General features: G+C 36.0%; 1 protein-coding gene across 1 annotated transcript in view; it reads left to right on the forward strand.

Annotated features, from left to right (window-relative positions):
• Positions 1-18,892, forward strand: part of CHN1 (chimerin 1) — a 197,423-nt gene that overhangs the window by 51,021 nt on the left and 127,510 nt on the right. The window contains exons 2-3 of the mRNA XM_055307689.1: positions 1,267-1,305; positions 6,047-6,102. Of these exons, the coding sequence (XP_055163664.1) occupies positions 1,267-1,305; positions 6,047-6,102 (95 nt within the window). The remainder of the gene's footprint in view (positions 1-1,266; positions 1,306-6,046; positions 6,103-18,892) is intronic.

Below are 18,892 nucleotides of genomic sequence, written 5' to 3' on the forward strand. Positions count from 1 at the left end.
TCTATTTGCTGCATTACTTCATCACTCATTTATTCATGTAATCATTTATTCATTAAAAAAAGTATTTGAACACTCCTACTGAGTGCCAAGCAATTTCTACATGATTTAGAATTTCCTTTTTGTGTTCTTCTGCCTATCATTAGTAGTCTTGCTGTAGCCCTCTGACTCTAAATATTTGTGTGGTTTATAAGTGAAGTGTTAGCATTTTAAAGGTTGAAGGGAAGGTTTTGAGTCTATTATCATTTTTACTTAGCCTTACACATGCTAGATTCAGCCTTCTCAAGAAACTTACCAGAAATTTTCTTGCCTCCTTGGAGACGAAGATTTTTTAGACCAGATTCCTTAATGAGTTCGTGTTGGGTGCCAGCAGAACCAGGCGATGTCTCTGGCCACATATTCCCACGCCAATATGCCATGTCTGCCAATTTAGCTACATGGTCTTGTATGCAGGGCCTTTGACCAGCAAAATTATTACTTAGCTGCACTTTACTGATGAGATGCCAGACCACACTGGTGCCTCTGCTTTTTCGAATTCTCCCATCTCCCTCATATGTTTGTATATCTGTCTCTTTCCATCCCCTTTCCACTGTCTCCTAAGTCCTCATTCAAGCAGAGTGAGGGGGAAATGGATGTGAAGAGCGGATGTTCCCCTCAGGTTTTTTGTGGTTCCCTGGATGCACGGTCTTCCAGTGGAATGCTTCTCATTTCTTGGTTTTGATTGTCCATGATGTATGAAGAAGTACCTTGCTGCTCTTCTCTCCTGATGTTAATAAAACCAGTTACACTGGAATCCTCCTAATTCCATTAGGAGGATTATGGGGGAGGTACATTTCCGATGGTTAAAAGTTTTATCTGGTCCATATTACTGAAAAAGAAAAATACCAGTGATTTCAGGAATCTTTTAGTGAAAAAGTCATAGAATTATGCCCAAAGATACAAAGACTTTATTGACTATAAATGACTGTGAGAAACAGGTGCCTGCTATAAAAAATTAACCCTGGTGTTTTTAATGTGATAACTAGTTGAGTAAATATAGTAACTTTCTTTGAACATCTTTGTGAAACTGTACTCCAAGAAAGTAAGGACCAATACTAAAAAAATCTCTGAATGACCTTTAGAGTCTAACACAATGCCAAGGACACATAGACTTCAACAAATATATGTTAAATATGTGATTAAATATATGTTAACATAATTTAATGTATATGAAATATATGATTAAAGTAGAAATATTCAGTAATGTTAATTCGGTGTTTATTCTTCCAGATACAGATGAATATAGACCTCCTGTTTGGAAATCTTACTGTAAGTATACAAATAATTTTAAATTGGGTGGGTTATAGTGCTTTATGAGTGATATGGAAATAAGATCATTAGATATGAATATTCATTTCATTTTATTCCCATTATTGAAAAATTAATTTACAGCAAGATTTGAGAATAGCATAGAAGAAGTAATTATGGGAAAACAGGAGTGTTTCCATAAGGTCTGTCTATGGTTTGCATGTCTGGAATGCATCTCATCCCTCTGCATTAGCATGGAATTCCATATTGAACTTGAGGCCACTTGTTGACGTTGACTGATGAAAACTAATGCGAGGAGAAGCTCGCTAAGAATTCAAGCAATGTAATTATTCTTAGATCCTAATTCTTTGTATGAAAAAGGTCTATGTAAATAAGTCAGGAGGCTATCTTGATAGAATAAGTGGGTGAAAAGAGGCAAAAGAAAAGTGGGTTTTTGTGCATGTTTAGTTTTTTAGGAATTGCTTCCCAAATATAAAAGAGAGGCATCTGAATTCTCTATTGCTCTTTAAACTTTGAATTAGCATAAAAATCTTTTCAAAAAAGTCTAGGTTCCTAGTCCTTTATTTTCCCTTCCTTGTTTCCTAGAGAATATTATTTCTTCAAGTAAAAGATATTTCAGATTTTTAAAAAGGGGAAGTAGGATTAATATAATCAAAGTAGCTTTAAAAAGAAATCCATGAATGCACTCCTATAGACACCAGTACCGTAAGTTTTTGTTTATCTGTGGAGTTGAATAAGCAACCTAAGAAACTTTTACTTTAAATATACATTGTTAACATCTTTGTAAATGTTGAGTTATCCTGAATTTTGTTATTTATAAGTTGCTGGCTCGGATTCTTGGTTTTATGCTCCCAGAACAACAGGTAGTTTTATTTTAATAGGTTGCTACTTTGAGCTAATTATAGTAAGCAAAATGTGAACAGTCTCTGAAAGTATTGCCATAGAGGCTGCTGGTACCTTTTTATTTCTGGGGAGTATAGTTCAAAGAATGTATAAAAATGACTAATGTTCTTTACTTCTTAAAGATTTTGTCTCATAATCCCATTGGCTAGAAGCCTATTTAAAGTTCATGTCTGCATTTTCTGGTTTTTGATTCATCTTTGTTCCCTTTGCTCTGACTTGTACCTTGCACATTTTTTTGTGTATGAGCATCTAGGAAGCCTCATACTGTTACTGAGTCATGGTGGTGGCTTTTTCCCCTTGAAGAATATTGGGGACTAAATGTATAGGCAATTTGTATTTTCTATATCTCTGAATGTCTTACAGTAGCTATCATGTTTTTAAAATGGCTTCTTTTTTTGGGTGCTAGTTCTGCTTCTGAGTTTTATAGTTTCTTTTAGTAACCTCAGTGCTTGAGCTCCACATTATTCTAAAGCTCAACATATTCTGAGCTCAACATAATTCTAAAAACTTACATATATGAACCAGTAGGAAAATAGAACTAGCAAGGTGTTGAAGTTGAGGACTCTTGTTAAATATAGTTTTATTGCCTTTGTAAAAAAAAAAAAGATTTTATTTATCTATTTAGAGCGAGCAGGGGGCAGGGCAGAGGAAGAGAGAAAATCTTCAGGCAGACTCCCTGCTGAGTGAAGACCCTGATGTGGAGCTTCATCTCACAGCCCTGAGATCATGAACTGAGTCAAAATCAAAAGTTCAGTGCTTAACCGGCTGAACCACCTGGGCACTCCAAGTTTTGTAGCTTTTTGATACAAATTACTTGACTTAAACCAGGGGCCTAACCAGTAATAAATGAGGCAAGTGAGCCAAGTGGCAATCAAGGGAAAGCAGAGCAGGGATGCTCTGTTTGCAGGGCATAACACATAATTAGCTCCCCTTTATAGAGTGCTTTGATGTTGTCAGATCTTCTGATTTTTCAGAAGCGGAATTCTCTTTTGCCTTTGTTGATGTTAAATCACTTTTTAAATGTTTGAAAACACACTTAAGTTTAGAAAACAGCAAACCAAACACGAGCTGACTTTGACCTCAAGATACCTACTTGTGATCTCTGAACTTATTAACAATGTTTTGTTACTATCTCCGGCTACCAAGAAATTCATTAATAAGTATATAAGCATTGACACTTAAAAGGTGATTGAAAAATTTAAGTACTTTGATCATATATCTTTTCATCTTGAATTTAGCAATTAATTTTTGGTAAATCATTTAATGATTGTGCAATTTAAATTTCAGCTGAGGTCCAGTTTAAATACCAAGAATTTTAAATTAAGAGCCTGAATTAGTCTTTATTGCAGTGGTCTTTTTAATGATCTTTTTGATAAGTATTCCTTGAATTCATATGTTACATTCAGTTATACAATATCTGAAGGCCCCCCTTTACATATTATTTGTTAAATATAAGTTTTAAAGGTAGCAAACAAGGAAGCATTTGTGTAAAAATTATTCCTCTCCATGAAGCACAACTGTACCCTTTGAAATGTTGATTACAACAAAGGGTAAAATTTTTATGTGATGATATCGTCACTTTTTTCAAAATCGCTTATCTAAAAAAAATCGCTTATCTTACTGTTTGCTTAGTGAATAGGTAAATCCATTACTAGTGATAACCATATACTTAAGTATTTGTGCTTTGAATCAAAATCAATGTTTTATATTCTCTAGTAACTTTTAATGTTCTTCTTGACTACCATTCAGTTCTCATAATTGAGTTTCCATAGGTGACGATACTTTCCCAAGCATTTTCTTCACAAAGGAAAACAACTGATCTTTGAAGATTACTGATCAAAGCAGAATTGTGAACTGAATTTTCACATGGAATAGGTAGCAATATGGAGGAGTGGATCTGAAGAATCCTCCCTTTGTGCAAATCATGTGTTGGCTTCTCTTAGGAGGATAGAGACTTATCTGGGTGCTACACGTGTTTAATCACTCTCAGGGCTGGAGTGCTCTTTCTCTGTGCTCTTTCTTCCCTTCTCTGAGGTCTCAGAACTACTCCCTCTATATCATCTCTTTAATCTATAACAACATATTCACAGGAATATTTTTGAAAAACTGACTTTCACAATAAAAAATGGATATCTAAAACTATATAATTTATGGCATCTCTCTTAGGCATTTTTGCAACCAGAAGGAAAAGGCAAAGGAATTAATTTCTATCAATAGAATTTCAAACATTGGTAAATGAGGGAGTGACCTTTATTTTTTGATTTTTAAGTAGGAAAGCTGTGTCTTCTTGGTATCTTTTAAATTATAACATTCCCCTGGTGTTATATTTTGATGATGAATTCAGGATGCATCCTAGTAACCAAATATTAATATTAATGTAAGAAATTATATGTATTAATATCAGTCATCTATATATAATAATAGCTGATCTTTACTGAGTGTTTTCTAGGTGTTAGCAACTATTTTATGTCACCTACATATAATAACTTATTCATCTTTTTCAGTAATCTGTGAAGTAAAAACTATTATTATCTCCACTTTACAAATGAGGGAAACTGAGGCACAGTATGTGGGGTTAGTGGCAGAGCCCCAGTGTTCAAATCCCAGGGGATCTGTTTCAAGAGTTCAGATTCCTAACTGCCATGGTACATCTTCCCTTTGCAAAGCATACAGAAGAACAGTAAAGTGTGTCTGCATATGTGCTCAGTGTACATTTTGTGTATATTCATGCATATAGTCTAATTATATGTGTGTGTATGTATAGTCTAATTGTGTGTATTTACATGTCCCTATGATATATACGAATGAATATGATCAGAGGTGGAGTCTATATAATGATGTCTAGTTGAAATTTAAGTTCTTCGTTATCTGACAGTGGCAGAAGTCTGGTTAGTTTGATGTTGACAAAATGTCTAAATATTTAAACTTATTATTAACTTACATTCAGGTATATGTGATTATATATGTAGAAATAGAAGAAAAGTTCCCTCCAAGAGATAAACTTAGATATACATAAGGAGAACCTCTCTAATGACTACCATGTTCTGTTCAGTCTTTTTTCATTACAGATCAGAAGGGCTGAAGTGGAGCTAGAATGTCATAGTATTGGTGTCATTTTCATGGGTTCATTTTCAGATACCCTAAAAATTACCCTTTCCTTGGCAAGAGGAATACCCAAATTCTTCCTTGTGCTGCATTTACTCTAGTTGAAGAAGTGGAGGGTTACTTTGGCTCAGAAATTTTGTTTTTAGGGGCGATTATCTTTGAAGATAGATGTTTGCAATATAAATGGGGAGAAAAGCAGCACATCTGTTACTTCTAACATAAATCCTAATTTTAGTTTCAAGTTTGACATGTAATAATGTGCTTTCAGAATGTATAACTATTATTGGCTTATATGAGAGACATGCTTTATGCAATACATCCACCAGGAATTGGGGAAAATAAAAGACCAGATTATGGAGAACATAGCCAAATACCCAGTACTGATTTGTTACAAGGTAAAAAGACATTTGTATGGATTTTGATTTTTCTATTTATGCTTGCTTTTGGGCTTTTACTAAATTTAGTTTACTTTCTTTGCATCGCTCTTAACAAATTTTAATTTAATAACAAATAGGACTATACCACATTTTTCTTGTGAATGTAAAAAAGCAGCCAGTTTGTGATTCCTAATATATTCCAACTTTCTGCAAAAGGGTAATTTAGGATTATTTGTGATAGCAGAATATTAGAAAAAAACTAAATGATTGTCCATAGGAGACTAATTGAATAAACTATAACACTTAATAAGGAAGATTTCTATGAACTGATATGGAATGATTTACTGTCTTCACAGTGTATCAGTTGCAACAGGAAGCCCCTCATCCTCGAAGAATCACCTGTACTAATGAGGTGGGTGTGATGAAACTGTTACAACAAACTGTCTCTCAGTCATCTGTTTCCTGAACTTTGACCTTCCTCAGTAGCATGGTTATTTTTGGGGTTAACGAGGTATGTTAGTTAGCATAGTGAAATTGTACTTGAATGCATTTTTCTTAACATTTTCCTCAATTGAAATAACTGCCATTTGGTTTTTAAAGATTTTATTTATTCATGAGAGACACAGAAAGAGAGAGAGAGAGAGAGAGAGAGAGAGAGGCAGAGACACAGGCAAAGGGAGAAGCAGGCTCCATGCAGGAAGCCCGATGCAGGACTTGATCCCGGGACTCCAGAATGCCCTGAGCCAAAAGCAGATGCTTAGCCACTGAGCCACCCAGGGATCCCCTAACTGCCACTTTTACTGGACTATTCAGAATATAGTATAGAATGTGATAATATAGTTTTAAGTGATATTAGTATTCTCAGTTAAGTCATATTTTCTTTTTCCAATTTTTTTTAAATATTTTATTTATTCATGAGATATACACAGAGAGAGGGAGAGAGAGGCAGAGACACAGGCAGAGGGAGAAGCAGGCTCCATGCACCGGGAGCCCGACGTGGGACTCGATCCCGGGTCTCCAGGATCGCACCCTGGGCCAAAGGCAGGCGCCAAACCGCTGCGCCACCCAAGGATCCCCTCTTTTTCCAATTTTTATTTTTCTTTTTGAAAACAAAATTTGAAGGCAGTACTGAAATAACTTTTCCATTAAGAAAATATTTAAATTTTGGTTTTAAAAATGAGCAGAAAACCTGAACAGTTCACCAAAAAAGATATGACTTAACAAAATATATGAAATGATGTTCAGATTCATGAGCAATGAGGGGAAATACAAATTAAAATACACCAAGAAACCATTGTCACCTTTTCAAATTGGCAAAAATTCCAAAGATTAGAATATGTTTAGTTGGTAAGTCTGAAAAAACAAACACTCTCACACATTGCTGATAGGAATGTGAAGTGCTACAATTTTATGAGAGTTTTGTAATACCTAATAAAACGTTGCCTGCATTTACCTTCCAGTCCAGGTTCAGTGATCTACCCTTATGGATTACCTGTACAAATAGGGAATTACATATGCCCAAAGTTGTTTACTATTGGATTGTTTATAATAGCACAAGATTAGGAAAAAGCCTAAATATCTGTCCATAGGAGACTGAATAAACTGTGATATTAAAAAAAAAAGGAAGATTTCTATGAGTTGGTATGGAATGATTTCCAGATAGAAAAAAATACATGTACAGACATTGGAGATACTATGATTTCGGTTAGACCCACTGCAATAAAGAGAGTCGAATGAGTTTCTTTGTCTTCTAGTGCATATAAAAGTTATGTTTACCCTATACTGTAGTTTTTTAAGCATGCAGTAGCATTATGTTTGGAAACACAATGTACACAGCTTAATTTTTTTTAAAGATTTTATTTATTTATTCACGAGAAACAAAAGAGGCAGACATAGGCAGAGGGAGGAGCAGACTCCCTGTGGGGAGCCCCATGTGAGACTCGATCCTGGGACTCCGGGGTCATGCCCTGAGCCAAAGGCAGATGCTCAACCGCTGAGCCACCCAGGCGTTCCTACACACCTTCATTTAAAGATACTTTAAAATTGCTATAAATGCTGTCACTGTGCTTACAGTGAGTTCTAATCTCTTTGCTGGTGGAGGTCTCTGCCTCTGTGCTAATGGCTGAGATCGATCAGGGTTGTGATTGCTGAAGGTGGGGTGGTGGTAGCAATGTCTTAAAACAAGGCAACAATGAATTTTCCCACATTGACAGACTGTTCTTTGATGAATGTTTCTCTGCAGCATGTGATGCTGCTCAATAGCATTTTATGCACAGGAGAACTTCTTTCAAGTCCAAGTCAGTACTCTCAAACCCTGCTGCCTCTTTGTCAACTAAGTTTATGTAATATTCTAAATCCTTTGCTGTCATTTTGATAGTCTTTGCAGCATCTTTATCAGGAGTAGATTCCATCTCAAGAAACCACTTTTCTTTGTTCATTCATAAAAAGCAACTCCTCATTTGTTCAAGTTTTGTCATGAGATTGCAGCAGTTCAGTCACATGCTTGGGCTCTACTTGTAGTTCTCGTGCTATATCCACCACATCTGTAGTCACCTATAATGGGTCAGATCTGAGGAGTAGCAGGGGGATTGGGGAATGTCCTGTTGGTGGAGAAGTCAGAACATATCCCATGTAGCGATTAAGTTTTCTGTCTTCTATGGGTGCAGTTTGTGGCGCTCCAAAACAATTACAGTAGTGACACTGGAAATCATTGATTACTCCACTGAAGTCTTGAGCCGTCCTCAGGGTCATCCGTGAGGGTGGGAATCGACTTCTCCCAAGCTCATGTTCATGTTGATATTTTGACTTCTTTTCATGAATCGTGAATGTTCTTAATGACATCTAGATGGTGAGTCCTTTCCTGAAGGTTTTCAGTTTTCCATCAGAGGATTCACTATCTGTGGTAGCTATTGCCATATGAAATGCTGTTTCTTAAATGATGAGACTTGAAAGTTAAAATGATTTCTTGTCCCATGGGCTGCAGAATGGATGTTACATTCGCAAGCATGAAAACATCAGTGTTAGACTTACTGTACATCTCCATCAGAGCTCTTGGATGACCAAGTACATTGTCATTACTGCTCATTGAAAGGAATCTTTTTCTGGGCAGTAGGTCTCAACAGTGGGTTTAAAATATTCAATAATCCAAGTTGTAAACAGATGTGCTGTCATCCAGACTTTATGGTTCCATTTATAGAGTATTGGCAGAGCAATTTGAGAGCATAATTCTTAAGGGCCCTAGGATTTTCAGTGGTAAGTGAGCATTGGCTTCAACTTAAAATCACCAGCTGCATTAGCCCCAAAGAAGAATCAGCTTGGTTTTTGAAGCTTTGAAACCAGGCATTGACTTCTCTCTCGCCATGAAAGTCCAGATGGCATCTTTTTTTAAATACAAGGCTGTTTCATCTACATTGAAAATCTATTGTTTAGTGTAGCCACCTTCATTAATGACCCTAGCTAGATCCTTCTGGAGAATTTACTACAGCTTTCACGTCAGCACTTACTGCTTCACCTTGCATTTTTATGCTGTGGAGATGACTCTTTCCTTAAACCTCACAAACCAACTCGGCTTGCTTCCAGCTTTTCTTCTGAAGCCTCCTCACCTCTCTCAGCCTTCAGAGAATTGAGAGCTAGAGCCTTGTTCTGGATCAGGCTTTAGCTTAAGGGAATGTAGTTGGTTTGATCTTCTGTCCAGACCACTAAAACTTTCTCCATTATGAGCAATAAGGTTGTTTTGCTTTCTTACGATTCATGTGTTCACTAGAGTAACACTTTTAATTTCCTTCAAGAATTTTTCCTTTGCATTCACAGCTTGGTTAACTGGCACAAGAGGCCTAGCTTTTGGCCTGTCTTGGCTTTCGACATGCCTTCTTCACTAAGCTTAATCACTTCTAGCTTTTGCTTTAAAGTGAGAGATGTGTGACTTTTTCCCTTGAACTTAAGAGGTCACTGTAGGGTTATTAATTGGCCTAATTTCAATAACATCAAGTTTCAGGGAATAGATCCGAGGAGTAGGAGGGAGATAGGGGAATGTCCTGTTGGTGGAGAAGTCAGAACACATCACATGTAGCCATTAAGTTTGCTCTCTTCTATGGGTGCAATTTGTAGTGCTCCAAAACACTGAAAATCACTGATCACAGATCACCATAATAGATATGATAATAATAATGAAAAAGTTTGAAATATTGTGAGAATTGTGACACAGAGACACAGAGTAAGAAAATGCTGTTGGAAAATGAGCAAATAGCCTTGTTTGATACAGGTTTCCAGAAACCTTCAACTTGTAAAAAACACAGTATCTGTGAAGTGCGTGCAGTACAGTGAAGCACAACAAAATGAGGTATGCCTGTATGGTAATTGTACCTTTTTTAGAGTTAAAAAGGGGGAAAATAAAAAAAAAATCTGATTTTTGCAAAAGAGAAACACAGGAATAATTAACCCAGAGACCGGTGAAATAGTTATCTGTAAGGAGTGAGTAGGGGGCAGTGTAGGGAGGATAAGAATGGAAGTTAGACCCCTCTACAGATAAGTTTTTATAAAGTTGTGACTTTTAAGCTATGCAAATATTTCACATATTCACACAACAAAATTAAGTAAAAAGTGATTAAAAAGCAAACCTTAAGTTTGAATACAAATAGAAGCAAATGAACCTAACAAATTCATAACATACCCCCAAATTAATTTAAGTAACTTATAAATATTCAGATGGTATAGACTTGGGAGGAAATATTCTAAGAATCTTAACCTATGAACAGGTAATTTATTGTTGTTAGTAGTGCTTATGTAGTAGTTGTAAAATTATTTTGTGTGTAATAAAGGACAGAGCAATGAGTAACTATATTGGATTTTGGGGAACCATTGTTTTGAGGAGATAAAAATATGGAGTAGTGGGAATTGAGAAATACAGCATGGTTTTGAGTTTGAATTGGAGGTATTAATATGAACTCACAGATTTTAAAAAATATGTGTTCTATTTCAGTCCACGGAAAGGCATTAAAGGCAATGATGCCCTAGTAAGAATGAACATACTCAGTGCCAAAGTTTGGTTTCCAAAAAGTATTTTCTACTAAAGGGTGCCAGTGTTCCTTGGAGGAGTTCCTGATTCCAGAACATGGGGCAGTGAGATCCTAGAACATTTTATATCAGAAAGCAGGAAGAACTCAGAAATGGTTGGGGACATGTCAAAAGACCTAGCAGCCCACTTGAATGAAGGGTTACAGGCCAAATTTGTGTGTAATTTGATATCAAAAAGAAAAATGATAGTAATGAACTATAACATACCAAGTGAAAAAATATGTTAGTCCATAATGATGCCCAAAATAACTACCCCAATACAAAGAAAAAATGGGGGAGAGGGGTAGAATGTAAAGTTGTCCTTTACAGCAGAAGGGCGGCTAAGCATGTAGAGTGGTAATAATTCGTGCTAATCATTGAGTCCGGCAAAGATCAGCATTGGACATTAAAACCACTGAGTGAAAGATTGTAGGTGAAGAGGATATTTACATGATCTCAAGGTATCACTCCACCAATTATTTATGAATTGCAAAGAGAAAGATACATTTTCATAGTGGAGAGGTCTGGCATCACACTCTCATTCGTGTGATCACATTTAGTATTACCTGTAATGGGTCAGATTGACAAGTGTCTCCTGAAGTGATGTAATGAGACATGTACAAAACCATCTATATAGTATTTCTGCCAAAATGCTTAACTTCTATGTTTTAATGAAATGTGAATCAGACATCCAAAATGTGTACATTCTATAAGACATCTGTCCCGCAAATGTCACGTTCATAAAAGAAATAACCTGTTGGGATTATTCTAAAACGAAGGAGATGAAATGCCAACCAGATGTGGTACAGGTACCTTGATAGGGTCCTGAGACAGAGATCTCTCTCTCTATTTACAGCTGCATATTTTGGGTATAATTAGAGAAATTTGAATAAGAACTATATATTAGGTAATATGGAATCATAATAACTTTCTTAGATGATATACTATTAAAATAATTGCTTCTGTTTTAAAAAAAAGTTGAAATGGATTTTGTTATTGTGAAGACTGGTTAAAAAATACTGAATAGCTTCCAAAGTATAATGTCATAACGTCATAAAAACAATTTATCAAATTAGGCAGGGTTTCATGAGATTAACTTTTAAAATGTCCTGTTGCAATTTAAATATTTGTAGATGTGTAGCCTGCATGTATGTTTAAAGATTGCATTTTATTGCTACTGTGCCATGATCAAGGATGATGAAATAATTTTATGTGTAGTGAGAATTTTTTAAAATGCTATTTAATAAAACATTTCATTTTGTTTCATACTCTGACCAGACACAACCTTTTAAACTTTTAACAGAAAGTGAGACATTGGCAGTAGTTCAGTGAAAAGTCTAAAAGTATTAGTAACACAATTATCTTTATTGAGAAATATCTGTACCTTGCCTTTCTTGAAAGAATTTGATGACACACAAATGAAGACATAATAAAAGGAATAAAAAAAGAAAAGTTGAGGAAAAAAACCCAACAAATAAGCTAAGTGATTGCAGTGCTCACTGAGGATCAATAACATAGGGTGAAAAGGGAATCACAGTAATAAAGTATGTAACTCTTAAGGATCAGAAAGGCTAATAATAAGATCCAGTTTTTACCTGAGCTAAATTATTTTCAAAAAATCATGTGGTTGAGATGCCTGGGTGGCTCAGTGATTGAGCGTCTGCTTTTGGCTTTGGGCCTGATCCTGCAGTCCCCGGATTGAGTCCCACATTGGGCTCCCTGCATGGAGCCTGCTTCTCCCTCTGCCCCTGTCTCTGCCTCTCTCTGTGTGTCTCGCATGGATAAATAAGTAAAATCTTTTTTTAAAAAAAATCACATGGCTTATTATGTGAAGTACGTTTATTGATGTTATTGACCAACTGTAGTTTCATAGCCCATGTAAAAGTAGACTTATGATCATTTCTTATAGCAGCTGGTATAACATTAAGGAACAACAAATCACTGACACTAATATTTAAAGGACTAAACTGTTGTGGTCTAAGTATATAGGCTTCTGGTGATCTACTCTGATGTGAAGAGACCACATGAAATACTAGGAGATTGGTTGACTCATAGAGTCTCTGAAAATAATTTCTCTTGATTTAGTTTTGTGATGTGGTTGACCAAATACTGCCAGGCATATAAGCACTACGAAATGAAGGGTACAATTGAGATTTTCTTATTTAAATTGTTTTCACTCTGGTTAGTTTTCTTTCACAAGAAATTAGTAATCATGTTCTAAGGGCAAATTGGTGGGCAAGGAATGTTGCTCTGTGGGCAGAAGTGTTTGCTGTGGACTAGCTCTCTTATCACATTGTAACCACACTTGCATGTTGTTCAAAACTGATAATCTGTTAGCTATTCAACTTTGACAGCTTAATAAAGATTAATTATGCATGCATAATTAGTTGGCAAATTGGTAGTGATAACAACTTGTTTCTATATTTGACCAATCTCTTATGTTACCTAATGTCTTTCTGTTTTTACCAGGTGACAACTAAATCACAATTAATAAAGATTGAGAAATGATCTCATTTTAAAGAAGTGACATTCCTACTCAACATTGCTCTAATGATTAAATTTATAAATGTAGATAATGAGTGTTTATGTCACTAATGCTGTTAATCTACTTATTTTGAGCAATATTTGGTCTCATTAAATTCCTGTAAAACAGTCAAATAACTTAGGTATCTATTTTAAATGAAAGTAAAGCATTAATCAGTGAAATGGAGCTAACATAAAAATACTTAAAGGAAGTTTCAGTCTTAGTCTTGATTAAATGATAAATAGCTGGTTTGGGAGAATAATCTTGGGAGTGATGAGCACTAAAAGTAAAACTGTACTGAGCAACCAGTTGCTGTTCAATCTCAAATATTTAACTGAGGAATTGGATTTGGGACATTAAGTGCTAAGTGGCCACTGTGTTTTAAGGGGGAAAATGCAACAGGATTTAATTGCCACTGAAATGTGGAGAGAAAAAGAGAGAAGTTAATGCAGTAGATAAACTGACGGTTCTTTTAAATAAAAGTTATTAAATTATGTGAGTGCTAATTATAATCATATAAAAATGGTCCAGTGACACTGTCTTTAAGGAGATTTCTCTACTACAGTCGTAAGAAAGGGAGAGCTGACCGTTTGTGTGGACGTGCACATTGCCATTCCTTTTTTTTTTCTAACCCCATAGCATTGTATCACAGATTATAAATGCAGAGGCTGGGGAATTATGCATACCTAAAGGGAATATGTATTTAGTTACCAGCCATGTCTTGTGACCTTCTCTCATGATCTAAGCCCTGAGATCCAGTGATGACCACCGTATCCTGCTCTTCCTCAGCTAAATTTCTGTTAGCATTCATGAGACCAAGGTGTGTAGCACCTTATTTTAAGACCTGAATCCTTCAACTGTTAAATCATAAATTACTGAAGACAGAACTCGAAAAACACAATATATCTAATAGTGAGAAGTAACATAATTTGACAGAAAATAAAATTACATCTAATACACTTTTTTTAATTTCAGAAGATCTTACCAATTGCCATTGTGAATGTTAAAATATAGAACTTTTTTATTAAAGGCTATTGTTAGGAGAAAATTTTGAAATTTAAATACAAATCTTTTTAAAGGGAAAAATGTGCGGGTCCATAACTGAGTGTTTTAAGCATGCTTTAGCGACTAAGCAAATACTTAAAAGCTTGAAAATGATTCTTAATATTGTTACAATGTAGTTTTATCTTATGGTAGAGTTAATTCTGAATTTATCACATGAAGTGAAAGTCTTACATAATCAGAATTACCCTGGAGATCCCTTATCACCTGTAAAGTAATGGTACATATGTTTGTGTATATAACTCTGGGTCAATATAGAAATGTATAAATAATATAATTCAATGATATAGCTTTTGATAATTTAAAAATATATACTTATGTGATTTTTAGTTATGTAAAAAGTGATTTTGTTATTTTATGTCAAGTAAGTGGTTGGATTCAAATAAATGTGTGTGCATGTGTGTGTGTATAGAGAGATAAACACAGGTACAAATTATATAAGTATACAATATGTATATTTAAGTAGAGATATCAAAGAACTTTCATCTTTAGTTGATTCGTACTAATATGGTATAAATCAAACTAGTTTGGTATTTGGGCATCCTTAAACATGGAGCCTTAATATGCATATGCTTTTTATTTTTTCTGGCAGTCCAATAGTGAGAATGTAGTTATGATTTTTAAATGCATAAACCAAATCTCTCCGTGACATATTTTTGGAGCTGGTGTTGTAGGGAGCTGGATAGCATTCTTGAGGAAGCTTCTTAATATTATAACAACCACAGTTGTGTTTTACTAGGGTAAATGGGTAAAACAGACTGAGGCCGGACAGTATGCATCAAACAAGTTCAGTGCCGTTAGTGTAATGAGAAATATAGAGGAAGTTACATATGTTCTAATCTAGGCACAATACCGGTTAGATGTATATTTGTTATACGTTTTGCTAGCACATGTTTTAAAAAGTCTCTCTTCAAATCTGATTATAGAAGTAGGATTGACTATAATCATTTCTTTACTGACTGTCTCACTCCAGTAGATTATATTTGGCACCTGGCTGCCAATGACTTGTATGTAATAAAGACCCTAAATGTTTATTGAATGAATGAATGAATGAATGAATATTGTTGTGCAATATTTATTTTGCAACATAATGCTCTTGTTGTATGGTTTACAAAAACATATCTGTAGCTCTTAGACTCCAGTCCTTTTTTGTGGCATGTGTGTATTCATGGAACCGTTATTCTCTGAGGGGCTTCTATCTGCTAAATCCTCAGGATTCAAGTCAAGTAAAGCAGGTCCCCTGTCCTCAAAGATCTTCCTGTCTAGGTGGAGGATGGTTCCGTGTATCCAGCATTACAGCTGATTTTGGTGGCAGTTCCTTTATTGTATGTGTGCAAGCGCAGAGTACTTGTGGGAGCATGGCGGATGCAACCACAGAGCTGGGCAGGCATCACTAATAAAAACTTCTGTGTTCTAAGTGCAGACATTTGGAGTTTATCCTGATAGTTATGGGAAGATTTAGATTTAGGCATAGAAAGCACATTCTGTCTGTAATGTGGAAGATGGGCATTTTAGAGACAAAGATGGGGTTAGAAGGGATTACAGTAATCCTAGTGAAAAGTGATAAGGGCATATCAAGTGTTTCTGAGAGTAACCGAGAGGGTAGGAAATGGGAATACGTAAAGCAGTAGAATTCACAGGACTTTGGTGAAGAGAACTCCCACGAATTTTGAATGCCACATCTACTCAGCCATTATCATTTGGATCCACTGTTCTGCATTCTTGCCTGTTATCATAGATGATGGGTAGCACTCCACCACACCAGACCCCATTTCCTCTCATCTACTTAAGGACCTAATCCTAGAAATTACCCCTCTCCTTCATCATCAACAGTTTTTCTTTTTTTACATCAGGCCATGAACATTCCATTTTAATTATTTCACCCATCTTAAAAATTGTCTTGACCCTACTTTGTCCATCTGCTCTGCCCAATTCCTTAGTTCCCCTTTGTAGAAAACACTTGAAAATACTGTCAATACTTGCTGTTTCCAATCCTGCTCCTCCTATTTTCTCTTAAACCCACTTTAGTCAGGCTGTTACCCACCACCACTCCATCAGAACTGTATAGCAAGGTCACCAATGACTTCCACCTTGCTCAGTCTAATGGTCGGTTCTTGTGCTTAACCTGTCAGCAGCATGGGGTGCAGAGGATGACTCTCAACTTGATAAACTTTCCTCACTTCCTTTCTAGGACATTATCGACTTTTGGTTTTTCTCTTGCCTTCACAGTCACCTTTGCTGCTTCCTCTTCTCCCTGACCTGGATGTTCAGATGCTCCAGGACTCAGTGCTTGATCTTCATTTCTTCTCTGCTTGTATTTATTCCCTGATGTTGTTGCCAGTTTCAGGCTTTAATACAACTGACATTTCCAGTCCAGCCTCTTTCCCCAAGTTCCAGACCATATTATCAGTTGCTTACTCTACATCCTTTCTCCCTTGATGTCATTTCAAATAACACATCCAGAACAGAACTGACATTTATCTTCCTCCCCAAACCTGCTTTTAGCAAAAAAGATTTCCACATGTTGGTTAATGGCAGTTCTTTCCAGTTGCCTAGATAAAAAACCATGTATCATCCTTGAGGGTTTTTTCTTTTTTTTCCTCTCACCATCCCATGATTAATTCATCAGGAAATCATACAGGGTCTATTTTCAGAATATGTGCACAATATGTTAAGAATCCTACCACTTCTTACTATTTCCATGGCTACCATTTGGGTATGAATTGTGGGAACTGCTAAGAGACCCACCAAAATCCATTCTTCCTTTCTTGAGAAACCTAGTTGGACTAAATTTCCCCATCTTCGTTTATATAGTTCTGTCCGTATGACAGTTTTCTCTTGTGGAATAGAAGTGAACTTAAGTGCAGGACCCATTAAAACTTCCCATTCTAATTTCCTCCATATTATGTTCCTTTCTGCTTGTATTTAGATAAAAACAGGGGACTTTCAAAAAGATGGTGTAGAGCTAAAAGAAAAGATGGAAGCTGTCTAGATGTAGAACAGTTGTCTTCCTGACCTGAATTACTTATCCAGGGATATTATACAAAAAAAGAATAAACTTTTGTTGTGTCTAGTTAGTATGTATTTAAGTCATTTTGACATAGTAAATTATTCTGCCCCAAAGTACAGTCACCTTTCAATTGTGTAACTGAAATAGTTCTTACTGAACTTTCCCCTTTTGGTCTGTTCTCATCGCAGATTGTTCCCTTTAAAATTTCAGTCAGAGCTTGTCTCTCATCTACTCAGAACTGTGCATTGCTTCCAAGGCCCTACATAATCTCCCTATCATTTTATTTTTCTATGCTCATCTCCTACTGTCCTTCTCTCCCCCTGTCGTGCTTTGACCAAACCAGCTTTCTTGTTTTTCACATATGTTAGCTGTGCTTCTCTCTCCAAACCCTTGCACCAACTCCTCTTTCTGGAATGTTCTTCTCTCTAATATCCAAATGGCTACTTCTTCATATGCTTCAAGTCTTGTCAAGTCTTCTTCTCAATGAGGCCCATCCTGACCACTGTATTTAAAATTTTATTTTATCACTCCCCCCAGCATTTACAAATCTTACTTATTCTACTTTGTTTTTATAACACTTTTCATTTTGTAATATAATATATAGTTTACTTATTATGTTTATTGTAATCTTCTTTTCCTTGAGTATAAGCTCCATAGGATAGGATCTTGGTCTGGTTTGTTCTTCAGTATGTCCCAGGTTCCTTGAACATTCAGTGCTTGACACATAAGTAAAATGCTGAAATAAAGACTAAGTGACTTATTATTTCACTAATAAGTGAAAGAATGGGAGGTTTTATGTTTACTGTTTTATTTATTTTTTATTTTTAAAATTATTATTTTATTATTTGTTTACGCTGTTTTATTTTATTTTTTTTTAATTTTAATTTATTTATGATAGTCACACACAGAGAGAGAGAGAGGCAGAGACATAGGCAGAGGGAGAAGCAGGCTCCATGCACTGGGAGCCTGATGTGGGATTCGATCCTGGGTCTCCAGGATCCGCCCTGGGCCAAAGGCAGGCGCCAAACCGCTGCGCCACCCAGGGATCCCGTTTACGCTGTTTTAGAGGACATACTTTGCTAGGTGGGAACACAAGAATTTGTTTCAGAAGTGGGAGGAAAGCACCATAATTGAAATTGTTAGCTTCACCACTGATTGCCACTATATGCTGACAGCCTATAGCTTAATTTTGATTCTATAAAAATAAAGATTATCATGCTCATAGATCTCTTAGATATTGTGACAGTCTGTTACCACTTAAAATATACTTTGCAGCTGGAAAACATTTTTCAGTGAATGCGGAATAGTAATATTGAATTATTGAAACCAACTATTTATTTTAAAATCATCCTATCACTCAAAAGCCTGTTTTCACCTTATTTTACTTTTGAAAAGCCCCCCCCATGGGCAGCCCTGGTGGCTCAGCGGTTTAGTGCTGCTTCAGCCCAGGGCCTAATCCTGGAGACCCGGGATCGAGTCCCATGTCAGGCTCCTTGTGTAGAACCTGCTTCTCCTCCCTCTGCCTGTGTCTCTGCCTCTCTCTCTGTGTGTCTC

This window comes from Nyctereutes procyonoides, unplaced genomic scaffold, assembly GCF_905146905.1.
Source record: "Nyctereutes procyonoides isolate TBG_1078 unplaced genomic scaffold, NYPRO_anot_genome, whole genome shotgun sequence".
Lineage (NCBI taxonomy): Eukaryota > Metazoa > Chordata > Mammalia > Carnivora > Canidae > Nyctereutes > Nyctereutes procyonoides.